This window comes from Carcharhinus amblyrhynchos, chromosome 6 (genome assembly GCF_965287045.1).
Source record: "Carcharhinus amblyrhynchos chromosome 6, sCarAmb.v2.hapA, whole genome shotgun sequence".
NCBI lineage: Eukaryota > Metazoa > Chordata > Chondrichthyes > Carcharhiniformes > Carcharhinidae > Carcharhinus > Carcharhinus amblyrhynchos.
The window spans coordinates 13,635,493-13,654,102 of NC_137329.1; the positions used below are offsets into that span (position 1 = coordinate 13,635,493).

Consider the following 18,610-nt stretch of genomic DNA (forward strand, 5'->3'; position numbering starts at 1 on the left):
GAGTGAAAAACTTACCCCTAACATCTCCTCTGTACTTGCTTCTCAGCACCTTAAACCTGTGTCCTCTCGTAGCAACCATTTCAGCCCTGGGAAATGGCCTCCGAGAATCCACCCTATCTATTCCTCTCAACATTTTATAAACCTCTACCAGGTCGCCTCACAACCTTCGTCTCTGCAGGGAGAAGAGACCTAGCTCCCTCAACCTATCTTCATAAGGCATGCCTCCCAATCCACCCTCTCCTCTGCACCCTCTCAATAGCTTTCACATCCTTCCTGTAGTGAGGCGACCAGAACCACACACAGTACTCCAAGTGGGGTCTGACAAGGGTCTTATAAAGTTGCAGCATTACCTCCCGACTCCTGAACTCAATCCCTCGATTAATGAAGGCCAGTACACCATGCGCCTTCTTGACCACAGCCTCCACCTGCGAGGCCGATTTAAGAATCCTATGGACCCGGACCCCAACATCCTTCTGCTCCTCAACACTGCTAAGACTCCTACCCTTGATATTGTACTCCTTCATCCCATTGGTCCTGCCAAAATGGACCACTACACATTTATCCATGTTGAAGTCCATCTGCCACTTCTCTGCCCAGTCTTGCATCCTATCTATGTCATGCTGCAACTTCTGACATCTCTCCAGACTATCCACAACACCACCAACCTTCGGAACATACCCTCTTCCACCTTCTTCCAATGAAAAAAAATTTACAAAAGTCTGAAAACATGTACCAACTGACTCAAGAACAGCTTCTTCCCTGCTGCCATCAGACTTTTGAATGATCCAACCACATAAAACCTGATCTTTCTCTCCACCCTATTGGTAACTGCAACACTATATTCTGCACCCTCCCCTTTCCTTCTCCCCTGTGTACTCTATGAATGGTATATTTTGTCTGTATTGCTCACAAGAAATAATCCTTTTCATTGTATCCAAATATAGGTGACAATAATAAATCAGTCACTTCGATTCGATTCAATATTTGTAGTAATTGTCCTTTAAGAATCATTATGCAGAGTAAGAAACAACATGTAAAGTTGTCAATAATTCCCCAGGGTTATAGCCACCTCCTCAGCGAAGATTGCTCTCCAGTCAATGATAGCTGAGGAAAAGAAGGAGGAAAGCTGGAAAAATAGTAAAAGACCTTTGGAAGCTTTCGCAAAGTTGCTTTTGGGATTCTTGCGAATGGTCTGATGAGAGCAAAACAAAAACCTTCAACAAAATGTCTTCTTTTCAGCAATACTCAAGTCCTTTAATACCAAATGACTAAAAACAGTAAAATTGTATCGGCAATGTTTGCATTTAATGAATCACACTTTTTTTTCTTTCACGCACTATCTCCCTCTACTGGCAGGAGTGAAATGGGAACTTCACCAGATTCAATGATATGAAGCAACCCTTTGCACTAAAGGATCCCAATGTGATGTGAGCATCACTGGTAAGGCCAGCATTTGTTGCCCATTTCAAGTTAACTGTACTGCACCTCCAAATGAATCTTTTTATACAAGAAAACTCAGTGCAAAGGACGAAATTCCAGCATTTAAAAAGGATTTAAAATGTGTGTTTGTCGAATTTTTTTTACTCTCCACTCATATTTATTCAATCCAGACAATGCTGTTCATTTTTAATTCCTTGCCAAGTATACCTTCTCCATTCCTGAAGCATGTGACATCTTTCAAAGGTGCATTACCATAGCTACTAAGCATTCTTGGAAACCTTGCCCAAATATCCATTTTACATGTCTGAGCATTGACATTTCATTGACAGTCAGCAAAGCACAGTGCTGTCCTCTTGTTAAGTTTCCCCTTGGGTATTTTCATCAGAAGTCACTGGAATGTGGCCAGGAGGGATGGAAATTGGCCGATATTTCCTTTCATTTGAGATGGTTGGCTTATGAGGACAGACTGAGTAGACTGGGGCTATATTCATTAGAATTCAGAAGAATGAGGGGAGATCTTATAGAAACATATAAGATTACGAAGGGAATAGACAAGATAGAAGCATGGAAGTTGTTTCCACTGGGGGTGAAACTAGGATTAAGGGCATGGCCTCAAAATAAGAGGGTGCAGATTTAGGATTGAGTTGAGGAGGAACTTCTTCACACAAAGAATTGTGAATCTGTGGAATTCCCTGCCCAGTGAAGCAGGTGAGGCTACCTCATTGAATGTTTTTAAGGCAAGGATTGATAAATTTTTGAACGGTAAAGGAATCAAGGGTTATGGTGAGCGGGCAGTTAAGTGGAGCTGAGTCCACAAAAAGATCAGCCATGATCTTAGTGAATGGCGGAGCAGGCTCGAGGGACCAGATGGCCTACTCCTGGTTCTTGTGTTCTTATAACAAAATGCAAACATTTCACAGGATCGGGAAGGCCTACACCTCAATCCGAGAGACTCTTGGGCAATCCCTCGAGCTGGCAACGCTCTTTCTAACCCAGGGAGTTGGGGTCAATTATCGTACCTGCACCAAAGACAGAACTGAAATCAGTCAACTCAGCAGAAACTGACGATCAAACCTGAGAAATTGCTTGTACATTGGAAGCCTGAAATTAAATTTTCAGATTAGCTTCAATTATGCATTGTTTCTGACTTTTTTCTTTACATTGCTCCTTTCTCGCCTCCCTAACTTACAACTGCAAAACTTGAAGCACCCTGCCAAAGTAATGTGGAGCACTTTTAATACAAAGTTTCAACTTCAATTTATACAACAATCTCCAAATCCATAGAATATTAATTTCATGAATCACAGCTGTTCTATTGGCAATGAAAGAGACACCATAAATGCAATCTTGTCAATACAACCAACATCACGACAGAAATGTGCAGAAGACAACTTGCTTGCAGACAGCAGGATTCCAAAACTTGTCCATGGGATAAAGACCATTTGTTCACACATGATAACCAGGAGTTTTCTAGCCTGCTTTGAACACTTTTAACTCTGCCTAAGCAAGAAGACAAGGGGCAGATTTTTCCCATCCCACCCGCCACGGGAATCGTAGCGGGCAGGGGCAGACCAAGCAAAGATCTGTTGACCCGGCAGGATTTTCCAATCTGGGAGTGAGCATGGTCGGAAAATCCTGCCCAAGATTTCATTGCCATGGTGGCACCGCTGCCTCATGGCACAGGGAACCCGGGTTCAATTCGGGTGACTGTCTGTGTGGAGTTGTACGCCTGCATGGGTTTTCTCCCACAGTCCAAAGATATGCGGGTTAGGTTGATTAGCCATGCTAAATTGACCCTTAGCGTCAGGGAGAGTTAGTAGGGTAAATACACGGGGCTACAAAATTAGGACCTGGGTGGGGTTGTTACTGCTGCAGGCCCGATGGGCCAAATGGCCTCCTTCTGCACTGTAGGGATTGTGTGATTCTATGATTCGTCCAAAAGACTGCACCTCAAACAGGAAAACTCCCTCACAACTGCACTTAAGTGCCTGCCTGGAAGGTGCACTCATGTCCGTCATGGGAGGGACTTGAACTGAGGCAAGGTGACAGAAAACAGAACCTAACCGACACCTAGAATGTGAACAAGCAAGTGATGAAGTGTGTACCTTTCTCATTGTTTGCTGCTGCGTTGTGACCAGATTTGGATTTATCGAAGTTGTTGAAGCTCTGACTGCGTCTGTTGTTTGCACTGGTGGATACACGAGCCTTGGTCTCGCTGCCTGCAGCTGACAATCTCGTAGTGGGGGCTGGAAGCCTGAAGCCAAATGAATAAACAACAGTAAGTGAGTAGCCGCACTGAAGGTCACCGGCACGGGACAACACCACGAGAAACAACACTGCCACCGACAAAAGACTTAAACCAATCACACAGCACGCTCTCTGTTTGGAATTGAGACTGATTTCACAGCACCGACATCGATACAATGCCAAGATCACAGGAGATTAAAATAAACCACAGGCTGTTAAAATTGCCTTGAGTAATTAAAACGAAATGTTTGAGGAAAACAGGCATGTAGTTAGTGAATGGGGATCTGGGTTCTGAACATTTACATCGCTGGCAGACACATTAATAACTCAATTCATAGACACAGTAAATTAAAACACGTGGAAGGATATCTTGATGGATACACACTTTCCTCATCACATCAAAGAGAAGGAAAGAAGCCCTTGCACCATGGCATTCAGGCGCCTCAGTGAACTGAGACACAAGCCAATTGTGGTGTTCAGTGCCTTGAATTTATAGAATGTTAAAGGTCACTCACTAACAGGTTCCATTTCATACTCGCACCAACTTTTCAAGCATGCTTGGGGAAATATGGAAAAGCACCTGCTCCTTAATATTCTCCAACTTGCTCTCCAATTGCAATGCATAAGCGTTTGAACTGTGACCAGACATGCAAGGTTGAGATTTTCAATTTAAAGCAAGCCATGGTTCTGTTTGGATAAAAACCAAAGCTGACCAGGGCGATTTGGCATTCTTTCTCTTTGCTATTCTGCTGCATTAATGAGACCTATAACATCCAGCTGGTCAACTTAAAGAATCAAAAGGTCAGATTGTTTTTTTTCTCTGGTTTTGCTGCTCCGAGGGTTTTGGAACAGCGCTTCACTGCTACCCATGTCTCCAGCACAGGTATAGGCCGTGTGCTGTGCAAACGTCAAACTCAGCCAAGGCAAGTCAGCAAAAAGTATAATTGTGGTCCCAGCAATTGACAGACATTTTCACATTTCTGCAGCTTAAGCCAATTCCCGGGTTTCTCAATCGGCAAATTTATCAAACGCAGGGCTGATGTTTGAGCATCAGCTAAGGGGCAGGATCAGGCTCATCCGCGGTCTCAGTTGTGAAGCCGCACAGTTTGATATCTGGCTGACAGGCACTGCTGCAGCTGGTAAACAAGAGAGGGGTCACTCGGGTCAGGTACCAGAGGGTCGCCAGCGGGGAATCAATCTATTCAGCAGAAGAGTGGGAAAAATTGCGGAGAGAGGCTCCAAATATCTGACCGCAATTCGACAAAATAGGATGCAGTCTTCTTTAAACGGAAAAGTTAGAGCTGGACGTATACCAACAGTTAATAGGACTCACTAGCACTGCAGTTAAGATAGGCCTGCTAACTTTGCAAGTTCAGTAAGTGCCTAGCCATGCAGGTGCAGTCACATTAGACGCCTCTAATGTTAAAAGCGATCAGTGGGCTAAAAACAAGCAACACCAGCTGACCTAGAGGTCTTTCTTTGAGTGGGCGCGTTTCTTGTGCTTTTGCTTTGGGATGATAACCTGGATGACACACTGTGACAGAGAAGAAGAAAGGAAAAAAAAATGATCATGAATAAAGGATAGAGCATGAGAGTACAGCAACAGCAGAAACATGCAACATGAATCTTAACATAGCACTTCCGTCACTTCAAATTTCAAATTTCCACTAAGCTTGACCCAAGACATCACAAGTTGTGAGACAGACTACCCGAGTATCATAAACAATTCTTGACATTGCGCAGCAGGGTGGTCATTCTGGCCAGAGAAAATGTACAAGGAATGGCAAACAAGTTCACAACCCAGCTATGAGGAAAGTACTATTGATGTTTATGTTCAAATAAATGGCAGCTGAGCAATGGCCTTTCTGAAGTATTCACGCTCCTTAAGGCAAAATAAAGTCGACTCCAGAATGATGGCTGCGGGGTATCAACGCACATTCTGGAACAAGGGGAAGGTTCATTCAAATTCAGGGGAGAAAATGTAAATAAGTAAAATAAAAAGTAAAGTTTATTTATTCGTCACAAGTTGGCTTACATTTATACTGCAAAGAAGTTACTGCGAAAATCCCCTAGTCGCTACACTCCAGCGCCTGTTCAGCTACATTGAGGGAGAATTTAGCACGGCCAATTCGTCTAACATGCACATCTTTGGACTTACACAGGATACAAATTCTTCTTGTAGAAGATGGTAAATATGTGTTACAGTCTACACAGAGAAGCAGTGGAAACAGAAGATGTTAGAAATTTAACAGGACAATGGTTATGTTTTTGGAAGATGAAGGTAGTGAAAGTTATCAGAGATAACCTGTGGTGCCAAATGGGTGTACCCAATCCTATAGAACTCAATGTTGCAAGGCAATTGGTACATGTAGGGGGTAAGGGCTGACAACGTAATAGGAAAGCGTGGTCTGCTGGGACTTGTCCAAGGATTCAGATGAATTTTGCAGTGTTTTTTGTGGAAGTGACACAGTTTTTAATATGCCAAATGTAGGGGTGCAGCATTGAGGGGTGCTGCATGAGATTTCACCATCAAACTGATTGGAGCAATAATGGAATTAATAGTCTTTTCTGACCTATTTTGTGATACGGTGTCACATAAAGAGACATATTACTGCCTAAATATACTATATCCGTTAGAAAATGAAAATCGAGCACATTGCAAAACTGAATGCTTTACTTCACTAGTGACAATTTAAACTTGTCAGCTGGCAACGCTCTGCGGCTACACATACTTCTCACATGCAGATCGTACAATATTATATTCACAATGTTGAGCTTCCAGTTGAATTCTGGTGCCAACCCATTCTGAAACACAACCTTTCATGTCGCCAGCTTGTTTTCAGATACATTCCACTTGTCGTAAACTAAAGGAGAAGTTTCCTGCTGAAGGGCAATGCTCGGGCAATAATGATGTGACTGAGCCCGTGCGCAATGCCACAAAGTGGATCAGTCCCCTACACCAGTCAGATACTAGAAAACAGCTGCTGTCTCAGAGCTGGAGAGAAAATTAGACAATTGAATCAGCTTTGAACCACTCTTCCCAACAGGAGGACAACTCTGGTGCAGCCCTTGGACGTAGCATTTGGCCGTTCATGAGGCTATAGTTTGTTACATGTAAGTCAAGTCCAAGCAAAACAAGGGGAAGGAAGAAAATCATCTCATAAATAGCAGGGTGGCCCTCCCATGCAGATCACCAGGATCCCAGTTTAATCCCCAGTTTCATCTTCAGTATCTCTATGTCTTGAAGAGCAGAATAACCTGTATCATTAATCCCTCCTGCACAACACTACACGCTGCTCATCTCCAAAGGTTTACATTGAGATAATATACTGCAGATGTTGTTAATCATCCGTGACAACTGAAATTGACAAAGTTCCAGAATTTTAGTGCCTGAAAAATTATTCCATTCCGACATGAGCTCCTTGTGCCTAATGAGTCATGAATTCCAATTGGAAGAAGGAATAGGGCAATGGCCTGGACTTAGGAATAAAATATTACCCTTAGTTCACAAAGTGTTATCAGACCTAAAAACAGGATGCTAACCTAGAATTGCTACAGTACCAGACCAAATGCACACTTAAAAATGAAAGCAGCAAGTTACAGCCAGGGCTAAGTAATCCCACAACCTACGGCTGAGATCAAAGTTCTGCAGTCCAACTATAGTCAGTTGTGAACGGTGGTGGACAATTAAACTGCCAGCCAGAAAAGGAGGCTCCAAAAACATCCCCCTCCTTAATGATGGTAGAGGTCAAAGGCATTGCAAAAGACAAGGCTGAAGCATTTGTATCTGTCTATAGCCACAGATGTGAAGTGGCTATCTCCCTCTCGGCTTCTCCTGAGGTCTCCACCAACATTGATGTCAGTCTTTAGCCAATTCAATTCACGCCATGTCATAGCAAGAAACCACTGATCTAGCCGCGCCATTAACAGTGCTGTTCCAGTGCAGTTACAATGGCACCTACCTGACAATGTGGAAGTTTGCCCAGGTATGTTCTGTCCACAAAGAGCAGGACAAATGCAATCTGGCCAACTACCGCCACCTAAGTCTACTCTCAATCATTAGCCAATTGATGGATGGTGTTGTCGACTGTGCTATCAAACAGCACTTAGTCAGTGACAACCCTGCTGTCATGGAGAAAAGAATTGAACTACAGAGGTGACTGCTCTTGATATCAAAGCAGCATCTGACCAAGTGTGGCAGCGAGGAGGCCGAGCAAAGTTTCAATCGATGGGGATCAAGGGGAATCTCTGCATTGCTTGGTGTCACACCCACGCAAGAGGAAGGTGACTATGGGTGATGGAGTGCATGCATCTCAGTCCCAGGACATTGCTTCAGGAATACTTCAGGGTAGTTTCTGAAATTTAAACATCTTCAGCTGCTTCATCAATGATCTACCTTTTACATTAAGGTCAGAAGTGGGTTTTTTGGCCACAGTGTTCAGTATCATTCAATAAGGCCGCTTTAGGGGCTTTTAGATATGCACATGAATATGCAAGGGATAGAGGGATATGGACCAAGGGCCGGCAGAAGGGATTAATTTAATTTTGCATCATGTTCAGTGTAACATCATGAGCCAGAGGGCCTGTTCCCATGCTGGAATGTTCTATATTTATGACTCCTCAGACACTGAAAGCATCCATGCCACAAGATCTGGACAACATTCAAACTTGGGCTGATAAGTGCTAAGTAACATTTGTGCCATACAAGTGCCAAGCAGTGTCTATCACCAACAAGAGAGAATCCAACCATTTCTCCTTGACATTCAATGGCATTTACCATGGTTGAATTCCCCATTATCAACATCCCGGGGTTGATGGTGGGGAATTTCCACTGAACTAGAACAGCAGGTCAGAGGCTGGGAATTCTGAATTGCATAACTCATCTCTTGATTCCCAAAGCCTGCCCACTTCCTACAAGCAACAAGTCAGGCATACGATGGAATGTTCCCTATTTGCCTGGATGAGTGCAGCTCCAGCAATATTCAAGAAGCTCCAACCCCGTCAAAGAGCAAGCAGCCCACTTGATCAAAACCCCATCCACCACCATAAATATGTTCACTCCCTCCACCATTGGCACAGAGTGGCATCAGTGTGCACCTACCATATACAAGATGAACAGCGGCAATTCCACAAGTTTTCTTTGATAGCACCTTCCAAATCACCAATCTCTATAACCTCGAAGGACAAAGGGCAGCAGACTCGTGGGAACACCACCATTTGCAAGTTCTCCTCCCAAGTCATACACCACCCTGACTTGGAAGTATATCACCATTCCATCTGAGTTGCTGAGTAAAACTTCCTAGAACTCTCTCCCTACCAACAGTAGGTATACTTACATCACATGGACCAAGAATACAGCTCAACTTTTCAAGGGCAATTAGGGATAGCAATTACTGCCACCACCTTAGTCTACTCTCAATCAATAGCCAATTGATGGAAGGTGGTGTCGATCGTGCTATCAAACAGCACTTGGCACCAATGCTCCATTCCATGAATAAATAACAAAGTTAAACTCAGGTTTATAGTTAAACAAGGAATTAACGTCACATTACATTTCTAAGGAAAGCGTTTCAATCCTAAATGCACACAATCCAGCGATTCCCTGAAACTGGCCCCTATACCATCTTGAGCTTAGGTTGATTAGCCATGCTAAATTGACCGTAGTGTCAGGGGGATTAGCAGGGTAAATACGTGGGGTTACAGGGGTAGGGTCTAGGTGGAATTGTGGTCAGTGCAGACTTGATGGGCCAAATGGCCTCTTTCTGCACTGTAGGGATTCTAAGATTTTATGATTCAAAATGTCCCCCTTTTTACAAAGGTTTTTCAGATATGAATCAGACAGGTGAGGAAGTATTTATTGCCCATTCCTCGTTTCTTTGAGAATGTTAAAGTCAAAACATGTAGGTCAGTATTTAATGGAGATGTTTAGGGGTCTGACCAGCCAAATGGAGAGCCAGCAGGAGCCCAGCTTCGCTTCCTTTCAGGAAGGCCCACCATTAGGTGCTAGTCAGGCAATCAATGATGGGAGGCAAGTCATGAGGCTGTGGTCACGGTAAAGGGGTGGAGGTTGTGTGTTGACGGTAGTTGGGGTAGTGGGAAAGGGTTTTTCAGAAGCAAGGGTGGAGGGTGGTTATCAGCAGGCATGTCCTTTTCCAGTGCCACTTCTCCGCAGGCACTGAATGCATTTGAACGAGTTATCTTTCCACTCCATCTCTATTGGTGCACAGTTACCACTTTCTGAGTAAATTAAAATCAAACATCTTTTAAAACATGTCTTTGCATCCAACAATAAGGTGTAATTTTACAAGCCTCCAAATGAATCCAATTAATGGAATCACGCAAAGTGGTGATTAACTTATTTAAAGGTGTGGTCAGTTCTGTGAACAGTGTTAGCCTCTAGTGCAGTGATGGGCCACTTATGCTAGCGAGCGGGCCACACGAGTGGCCCTCCTTAATCTCAGTGGGCTGCAAGATTGAAATCAGGTTTGCTGATTAATAGTGATCCCGTGAATGAGATTAAATACATTTAATACATGCTGAATATTTCATAATGAGTTATAGAACATGCTTAATCATTCACATATTAATAGAATGGTCATAAACTTCAAATGGTAAAAGCAAAAGAAATAGTTATGCTTTGGACAGAGGCCAGGATTTTATGGCCTCGCTTGTCCATGGTCCGCCCTCGCCCAGGGTAAAATCTGGCCAGAAGGTGCGCACAGATCTCACATTCAGCACGCACTTCACTTGCCCTTATTTTTACACATGTATCACTTCAGTCATACCAGTAGGAAAATAAATGTGAGTGGAAATCAGCGTGTGGGAAATGGTCAACAAAATGTCTCCAGGGCCATACTCAGAATCCAGATGGGCCGCAGGTGGCCCCTGGGCTCCCCACCTCCGATCTAGTGGGATTCCAGCGCCAAAAGTCACGAAAACACAATTCGTGCAGTATGTAATAGCACACAATGTCCTGCACACTTTGGCGCTGGCTTTAAAGTTTACTGTGAAAATCCCCGGTTTCGAGCGAATTGCAGAAAAGGAAACCAATGTGCGACCTGGCGAGTACTCAACGTCTTCCCCGTGTCCTGGGAAAACATCCCGCGCATGTTAATGGCAACATTTGGCTTTCAAACGGTAAAACGCTTGAGCTATCAACTTAAAATTCAAAGCAAACCTTGACTGCATTTCCAGCTGCGCTTTTTGTTGGCACTGTTGCTGCACCTGTTGGTTGGCTTGGCTGCAGGACGTGGTCTGCTGCTGCTGCTGTTGTTGCTGGAGGCCAGCTTGGCACTGGTACTGAGGATGGTGATGCTGAGGCCCCTGTTGCTGACATACAAGTGCAGGCTGATGTTGCTGCTTGTGCGTCTGCTGTTGCTGCTGCTTGTATCGTGAAAGGCTAAAGAAGAGACCCAAGATAGCCTTCAAATTTCCATTCCGGATTTCTGAAAGAGATCAAGCATTAAAGATCAAACATAAAGTTACACAAAAAAAAAGGCGGTTCCTGTTTCAGTTAAAATTAGTTAAAAATAGGGCGGCACGGTGGCACAGTGGTTAGCACCAGGGACCTGGGTTCGATTCCCAGCTTGGGTCACTGTCTGTGCAGAGTTTGCACATTCTCCCTGAGTTTGTTGTAGGTTTCCTCCAGATGCTCTGATTTCCTCCCACAGTCCGAAAGACGTGCTAGTTGGGTGCACTAGCCATACTGAACTCTCCCTCAGTGTACCCGGACAGGAGCCAGAGTGTGGTGACTAGGGTATGCTCACAGTAACTTCATTGCAGTGTTGATTTAAGCCTACTTGTGACAAATAAGTATACTTTAACTTTGCTTTAGTGAAGTGACAAACTAGTTTTGTTACTTTACATTATGGATGTCATTTTTCTGCAATCTTTGTGCATTACCCACAATTAAGTATCCTTTAATGCTTCTGGCCCTAAAAATGACGTAGCATTTTTAAATTAAACTTTATGTTAATTTTAGTGCTGACAACTAACTCAGTTGGGAAGGGTTGGTGGTCGGGTGTGGGTGATCATCAGCAAGACCAGAAGATCCTATCGCCAGGAAGGGGTGGAAAATTTCAGTCCCAATCCAAGATTTAAGGAGTTAACTGGAATGTACAACAAGTTTACTGTGACTGTGGCAAGGTTAATTATAATCATGCCTGTTTCCTTGCTCGTCTGTCCCTCCCAAAGGCTTTGACTCCTTCCTGTGATATGGTTCTGTGAGCACAAGATTGCCTCAGGTACCTTGCTCAAGTGGCAATTATGCACAAAGTCAGCCTTGACAGTGGATGTGAATGGGCCATTTCATCACAGGCCTCACAGCCAACTGCAATCTAGACTTGATCCCACGTTGACAAATGTGCACTGCTACCAGTGATTGCTGGAGAACAGTCAGGAGCAAGAAGCGTTACTAATTTTCCCTGCCTAGCCCAGGGCCATTGGAGTCTAATTCAGTGGCGATGACTAACGCCCAAGTGAGACTTCATTACTCAGGATCATACTGAAGACCAGACTTCGCACATGAGTGTTTGGATGATGTACCAGACTGCTGCCGTCGACCATGGAACAAGAAATCAAGAGAGAAAAAGTCAACTTCGCCCTAAGACCGTAAGGCATAGGAGTAGAATTAGGCCACTCGGCCCATCGAGCCTGTTCCGCCACCATTCAATCACGGTTGATATTTTTCTCATCACAACAGTTTTCATGACAGTTTTCAACTTTTGCGCTTTTGTCTGGGAAAGGAAGACGTAAGAAATAGAAACAGGTGGGGGGCTATTTGGCCTCTCAGGCCTGGTCATCCATTTGATAAAATCATGGATAATCTGACTGTGGCTTTGCTCCAATTTCTCACTCGCCTCCCCCCAAAACCCTTGACAGTCATTGACAAATCTGTCCAACTCGGCCATCAATTCACTGACCCGTCCTCCCCTGCTCTCTGGGCTAGAGAGTTCCAAAGGCTAACCATCCTTTGAGAAAAGGGAAAGACCAAAGAAGAAGAAAGACAATTTCATAAATGTGCTGACCAGTGGATTTTCTGCACGTTAGCCAACTAACACTGGAAAAGATTTTCTGGACCCACCCCCTCTTTCCAGCAGTAGAGGAGGCTCACCATTGATCGGTCCCACCGATGTCTACAGGGTTTTGTGTGCCCTGCCCCCTCCGCCATCAGGGAACGTGGCACAGGAAGTCGCCACCTGCGGGAACAGGAGATCCTGCAGGCGGGAAGAGCCAGACAATTTTGAGCTTCCACTATCCACCTTACACCCCTCTCCTCTAAGGTTCCTCTGCTCTTTGCCATTGGTTGATTATACAAGAACTAGAGTACTCAAATTTAAAGTTTTGAGTAAATGACACAGGGGGAGTATAAGGGAGAATCTGTTTACTCAGTGAAGGACAATGACCTGAAATTCACTGTCTGTGAGGGTGGTGGAAGCGGAAATGACGAATGATGTCAAAAGCAAATGGGATAGCCACTTGAGGTAAATGGATCTGCAGGGTTACAGGGAGAACAGGTCAATGGTTCTGACTATAGTACTCGACAGAGAGCTGACATGGATTTAGATGGGTTGAATGGCCTCATTCTGCGCCATAATGACTCAACGGCCACAATTTTCCAGCTCCCCCACCACAGGTTTTGCCATGGTGGGGCTGGTGAACTATTGAAACCTCCAGTCACATTGGCAGGAACAAAAGATCATGTTGATGAATGGTTCTGTCACTCTGCATAAACCTATTTTTTGATATACCATGGAACCATAGTAAAGTTGCAACACAGAAATCATAGAAAGCCTACAGTGCAAAAAGAGGTCATTTGGCCCATCGAGTCTTCACCAACCACAATCCCACCCAGGCCCTACCCCAATATCCCTACATATTTACCCACTAATCCCTCTAACTTCACATCTGAAGACGCTAAAGGCGATTTTAGCATGGCCAATCAACCTAACCGGCACATCTTTGGACTGTGGGAGGAAATTGGAGCATTCGGAGGAAACCCACGCAGACACGAGGAGAATGTGCAAACTCCACACAGACAGTGATCCAAGCTGGGAATCGAACCCTGGAGCTGTGAAGCAGCGGTGCTAACCACTGTGCTATCGTGCCGCCCCAAGTTGTCTGAAGGAAGTTATTTGTCCCATCTTGACCATGCCAGCCCGAGGACAACCAAATGCCCTTTTTAATCGCACCTTACTGCACCCGACCCCTAGCCCTGTAGCTTACAGCACTTGCCAAGTGCAGATCTAGGTATTTTTTTAAAAAGTTTAAGGTCTCAGCCTCCACCACCAACTTGGCAGCGAATTTCAAACAACCACCACCCTCTGTGTAATAAAGTTCTTTCTCATGTCCCCTCTACACCTATTGTCACGTATGACAAAGGGACATCTAAATTCAAAACGTTGGCTCTATTCTCATCCCCACATATGCTGTCAGGCCTGCTGAGATTTTCTTGCATTTTTTGTTTTGTGCTACTTGTCTTAAATCTATGTCCTCTGGTTCTAGAAATCTCCACCAAAGGAAACAATTTTATTCTGTCCATTCTATCTCTTCCCCTCATCGTGTTGTACCACTTTATCAAGTCACTCCTCAGCCACCTCTGTTTCAAGAAAAATGACCCCAACCTATGCAATCTCTCCTGATAGCTACGTTTCTCTAGCCCTGGCAACATTTCCGTAAACCTCCTCTGCACTCTCTCCGTATCACTTACGTGCTTCCTGTAATACGGTGACCAGAACTGCACACAATACTCCAGTTGTGGCCTCAGCAATGCTTTATACAATTCCAACACTGCATCCTTACTTTTATATATTCTATACCTCTGCCAATGAAGGAGGGCATTCCATGTGCCCTCTCTACAACCTTGTCTACTTGAACTGCTGCAGAATGTGTATGTGCAGAATAAGATCTCTCAGTTCATCCATCCCTGTTAGTATATTCCCATTTACTGTGTACACCCTACAGCTGTTTGACACAGCTTTCTCCTGATGCACGGTTCTTGAATACATTTTAATGAAACTGTGATAGAAGGGTACCAGCCTATAAATGAAACAAAAAACTGGATTTATGTTTTCTCCCCCGCCTACATATACAGCAACGGCTCCACAGAATGATGACACAGAATTTTAGCAAGCACAATAATTACTCACAACAGTTTCTGGCCTAGCTTCCTTTCTCACTAATTAATTAAGCTACTCTTCAATGAATTTTCTACCCAAAGGATTTCATGGAAGCAAACATTACTTTTCCTAAAAATATCTTGAGCAAACAGTAAATAAATCATGCAATAAATATGTCTTAATTGAGTGTGACTTTTATCTTGGTAATCTCCACATGCTTCTAGTGTGTTGGTTCGCCACTGCGATACATCTTCTTTAAAAGTTCAGGGATGGACTTGAAATCTTTGTACAAAAATTGACAATAATCTCTCCCTCAATGTCAGTAAAATGAAGGAGCTAGTCATCGACTTCAGGTAATACAGTGGAGGATATGCTCCTGTATATGTCAACAGTAATGAAGTGGAGATGATTGAGAGTTTTAAGTTCCGTGGTGTTTAAATCACCAACAATCTATCCTGCACCCTCCACACCGATGCTATCATTAAAAAAGCCCACCAATGCCTCTACTTTCTCAGGAGGCTAAGGAAATTTGGCATGTCCACGATGGCCAATTTTTACAGATGCGCCATAGAAAGTATCCTATCCAGGTGTATCACAGCTTGGTATGGCTCCTGCTCAAACCAAAACCCCACAAAACTACAAAGGGTTGTGAACGTAGCCCAGTCCATCACACAAACCAGCCTCCCATCCATTGACATTGTCTCCACTTCCCACTGCTTCAAAAAAGCAGCCAGCATAATCAATGACCCCACTCATCCCAGAAATACTCTCTTCTACCTTCTATCATTGGGAAAATGATACAAAGGTCTGAAAACACATATGAACTGACTCAAGAACAGCTTTTCCCTCCTGTCATCAGACTTTTGGAATGGTCCTATCATATATTAAACTGATCTTTCTCTTCACCCTACCTATAGCTGCAACACCATATTCTGCACCCTATCCTTTTCCTTCTTCCCTACACACTCTACGAACGGCATGTTTTGCCTGTTTAGTTACTTTTCACTGTATCGCAGTACTTCTGAGAATAAATCAAATCACATCAAATCATAAGAAATACTATGATGGACAAACCACTAGTTTGTATGAGTTCTAAAAATCATGAAGGAACAAATTTGGATTCATACAGCTTTAGAGTTTGCTCAGCATTACTAGAATAAACTCTTTGTCTGAAGTCACATACACATTTTGTCTTCAGCTATTACTAGATTTTCTGCACAACAGATGTTGCGTGTTAACCAGGGAAGTCGTGGAATAACATCCAGTTGCTTCAACTGGAATTTTGACAATAACCTTGAGAATAGTTTCTTAGATTATAGGTTGCAGAGTAGATCCACCAGGATGCTGCCTGAGGTGGAACATTTAAGTTATGAGGAGAGGTTGGATAGGCTTGGGTTGTTTTCGTTGAAGCAGAGAAGGCTGAGGGGACGACCTGATCGAGGTGTACAAGATTATGAAGAGCATGGAGAGGGTGCAACTGGTCCCCTTAGTTGAAGGGTCAGTCACGAGATGAGAGATAAGGGGTTCGGGGGGGATGTGAGGAAAAATACTTTTACCCAGAGGATAGTGATGGTCTGGAATGTGCTGCCTGGATGGGTGATAAAGATGGGATGCCTCACATCCTTTAAAAAGAACCTGGATGAGCCCTTGGCACGTCATAACATTCAGGGCTATAGTCAAGTATTTGTAAACGAGATTTGGTGGGAGGTCAGGCGCTTCTCGTGTTTCAGTACAGATTCAATCGGCTGATGAATCAATGATTCTACACTTTCTCTTTGATGAATTGTGAGATTTTATGGAACTTACTTATTGAGAATAATTCTAATATGGAATATTATAACTGAGACTGATGGGAATCCATTCGGCTGGAGGTGCCAGATCAACGAGCAACTATTTTGAACAATAATAATAGTTAATTCCAAAATGCGTTGTATAGTTTGGTTTTCTCACCTTCTGCAGAAAGACCCTGTATATTCACTCCTTTCGCAGCCAGGAAACTCAGGCACACATCAATGTTTTCAATCTGGAGTAAGGAAAAGAGAAAGAAAAATATCAGTTTAAATCCTGTTATGTTGGGCACTAATAATGTTTGCACGTTCTCCCCGCGTCTGCATGGGTTTTCTCCGGGTGCTCCACTTTCCTCCAACAGTCCGAAAGATGTGCTGGTTAGATGCTCTGGCCATGCCAAATTCTCCTTCAGAGTACCCGAACAGGCACCACAGTGTGGTGACTGGGGGATTTTCACAGTGACTTATTGCAGTGTTAATGTGAGCCTACTTGTCACTTGAGTACATATATATAAAAAAGTTAGTTCCATATTGCTCCAATTGCCCCAATTTTATACCATTGTAACAAGGATAGGAGTTATGTTTTTGAACTGCCATGGTTCAACTTCCATGCATAAATGAATAAGCAATAATTGAAAATGAGACAACGCGTAGGATCATAACTGTGCATTGTCATCCCTCCAATCCTGTATTTGCTCCTTATTCCATCTGTAACAAAGACCAGGTCAGTGTGGAGAGACATGCACTAAAATAATAAACTCCAAGTTAGAAAAACGCAAAGAGAAAGAGAATTTTAAGCAGGAAGTTAACAAATGAGGAAAAATATCAGTTTATAGATGGTAAGTATGGGTTTCCGTAAACACAGACACTTCACGTACAAACCTACAGAATGTGTGAAAGTAGTATCACAAGTTGAGATCAGTGAAATAACTTTAATGTCAGCCTGAAGCACAGAAAGCCTTAAATCCTCGTTGCCTGAATGTGATAAAATGAAGGTATTAATGTTTAGTGAAAGCATGCAGGCTACTTCATCTCACTGTATTGAGAACATAGAATCCTTTTGCATTGTGGAACAAGGTGATCACAGCTTGAATAGCACCATTCTCTAATTTAATCCCAATAATTCACAGCTAGCTAAAATGCAGCAACAATAAATGTATTCTTCGATATAACATGAACCTGAAACTTGTGGCTTGGAAATAAATTATATTAGTTTCCATATTTCCATTGAATGCCTCTGATTTTCACTGAAATAGTTCGACAAAATAGAACAAGGAACAAAGAAAATTACAGCTCCGGAACAGGCTCTTCAGCCATTCAAGCCTGCAGTGACCATACTGCCCATCTGAACTAAAACCCCCTACTCTTCCAGGGACCATATCCTTCTCTTCCCATCCTATTTGTCCAGACGTCCCTTAAAAGACACTATCATATCTGCTCCCACTAAGTAAAGTAAAAATAAAGTTTATTTATTAATCACAAGTAAGGCTTACATTAACACTGCTATGAAGTTACTGTGAAATTCCCCTAGTTGCCACACTCTGGCGCCTGTTCGGGTCAATGCACCTAACCAGCACGTCTTTCAGACGGTGGGAGGAAACTGGAGCACCCAGAGGAAACCCACACAGACACAGGAAGAACGTGCAGACTCCGCACAGACAATGACCCCAGCCGGGAATCAAACCTGGATCCCTGCGCTGTGGCAGCAGTGCGATGCAACCGTGCCGTCCCGGTTGTGAATTCCAGGCACCCACTACCCTCTGTGTAAAAAACTTGCTTCATACTTCTTCTTTAAACCTTCGTCCCTCGCACCTTAAACCTATGCCCCCTAGTAATTGACTCTTCCATCCTGGGAAAAAGCATCTGACGATTCGCTCTGTCCATGTCTCTCATAATCTTGTAGACTTCCCTGCAGAATATATTTCCTTGTCGGAAGGCAAGAATGCAGAGGCACATCAAACTATGGCAGCAGAAATTCTTCAGGTGAATGTGATTTAAACAATTTTTATTGAAGATTTG

The 18,610-nt window shown here is 43.6% G+C and overlaps 1 protein-coding gene across 9 annotated transcripts in view; it reads right to left on the reverse strand.

Moving 5' to 3' along the window:
* The window catches only part of nav2a (neuron navigator 2a), an 806,339-nt gene that overhangs the window by 287,286 nt on the left and 500,443 nt on the right, over positions 1-18,610 (reverse strand). For 7 of the 9 annotated variants that reach the window (XM_080189918.1, XM_080189917.1, XM_080189914.1 and 4 more), the window contains 4 exons: positions 16,755-16,827; positions 10,865-11,132; positions 5,153-5,221; positions 3,546-3,694 (listed from right to left, as the gene is read on the reverse strand). In XM_080189918.1, the coding sequence (XP_080046044.1) occupies positions 3,546-3,694; positions 5,153-5,221; positions 10,865-11,132; positions 16,755-16,827 (559 nt within the window). The remainder of the gene's footprint in view (positions 1-3,545; positions 3,695-5,152; positions 5,222-10,864; positions 11,133-16,754; positions 16,828-18,610) is intronic. The other 2 variants (XM_080189922.1, XM_080189916.1) reach the window with 1 other exon arrangement.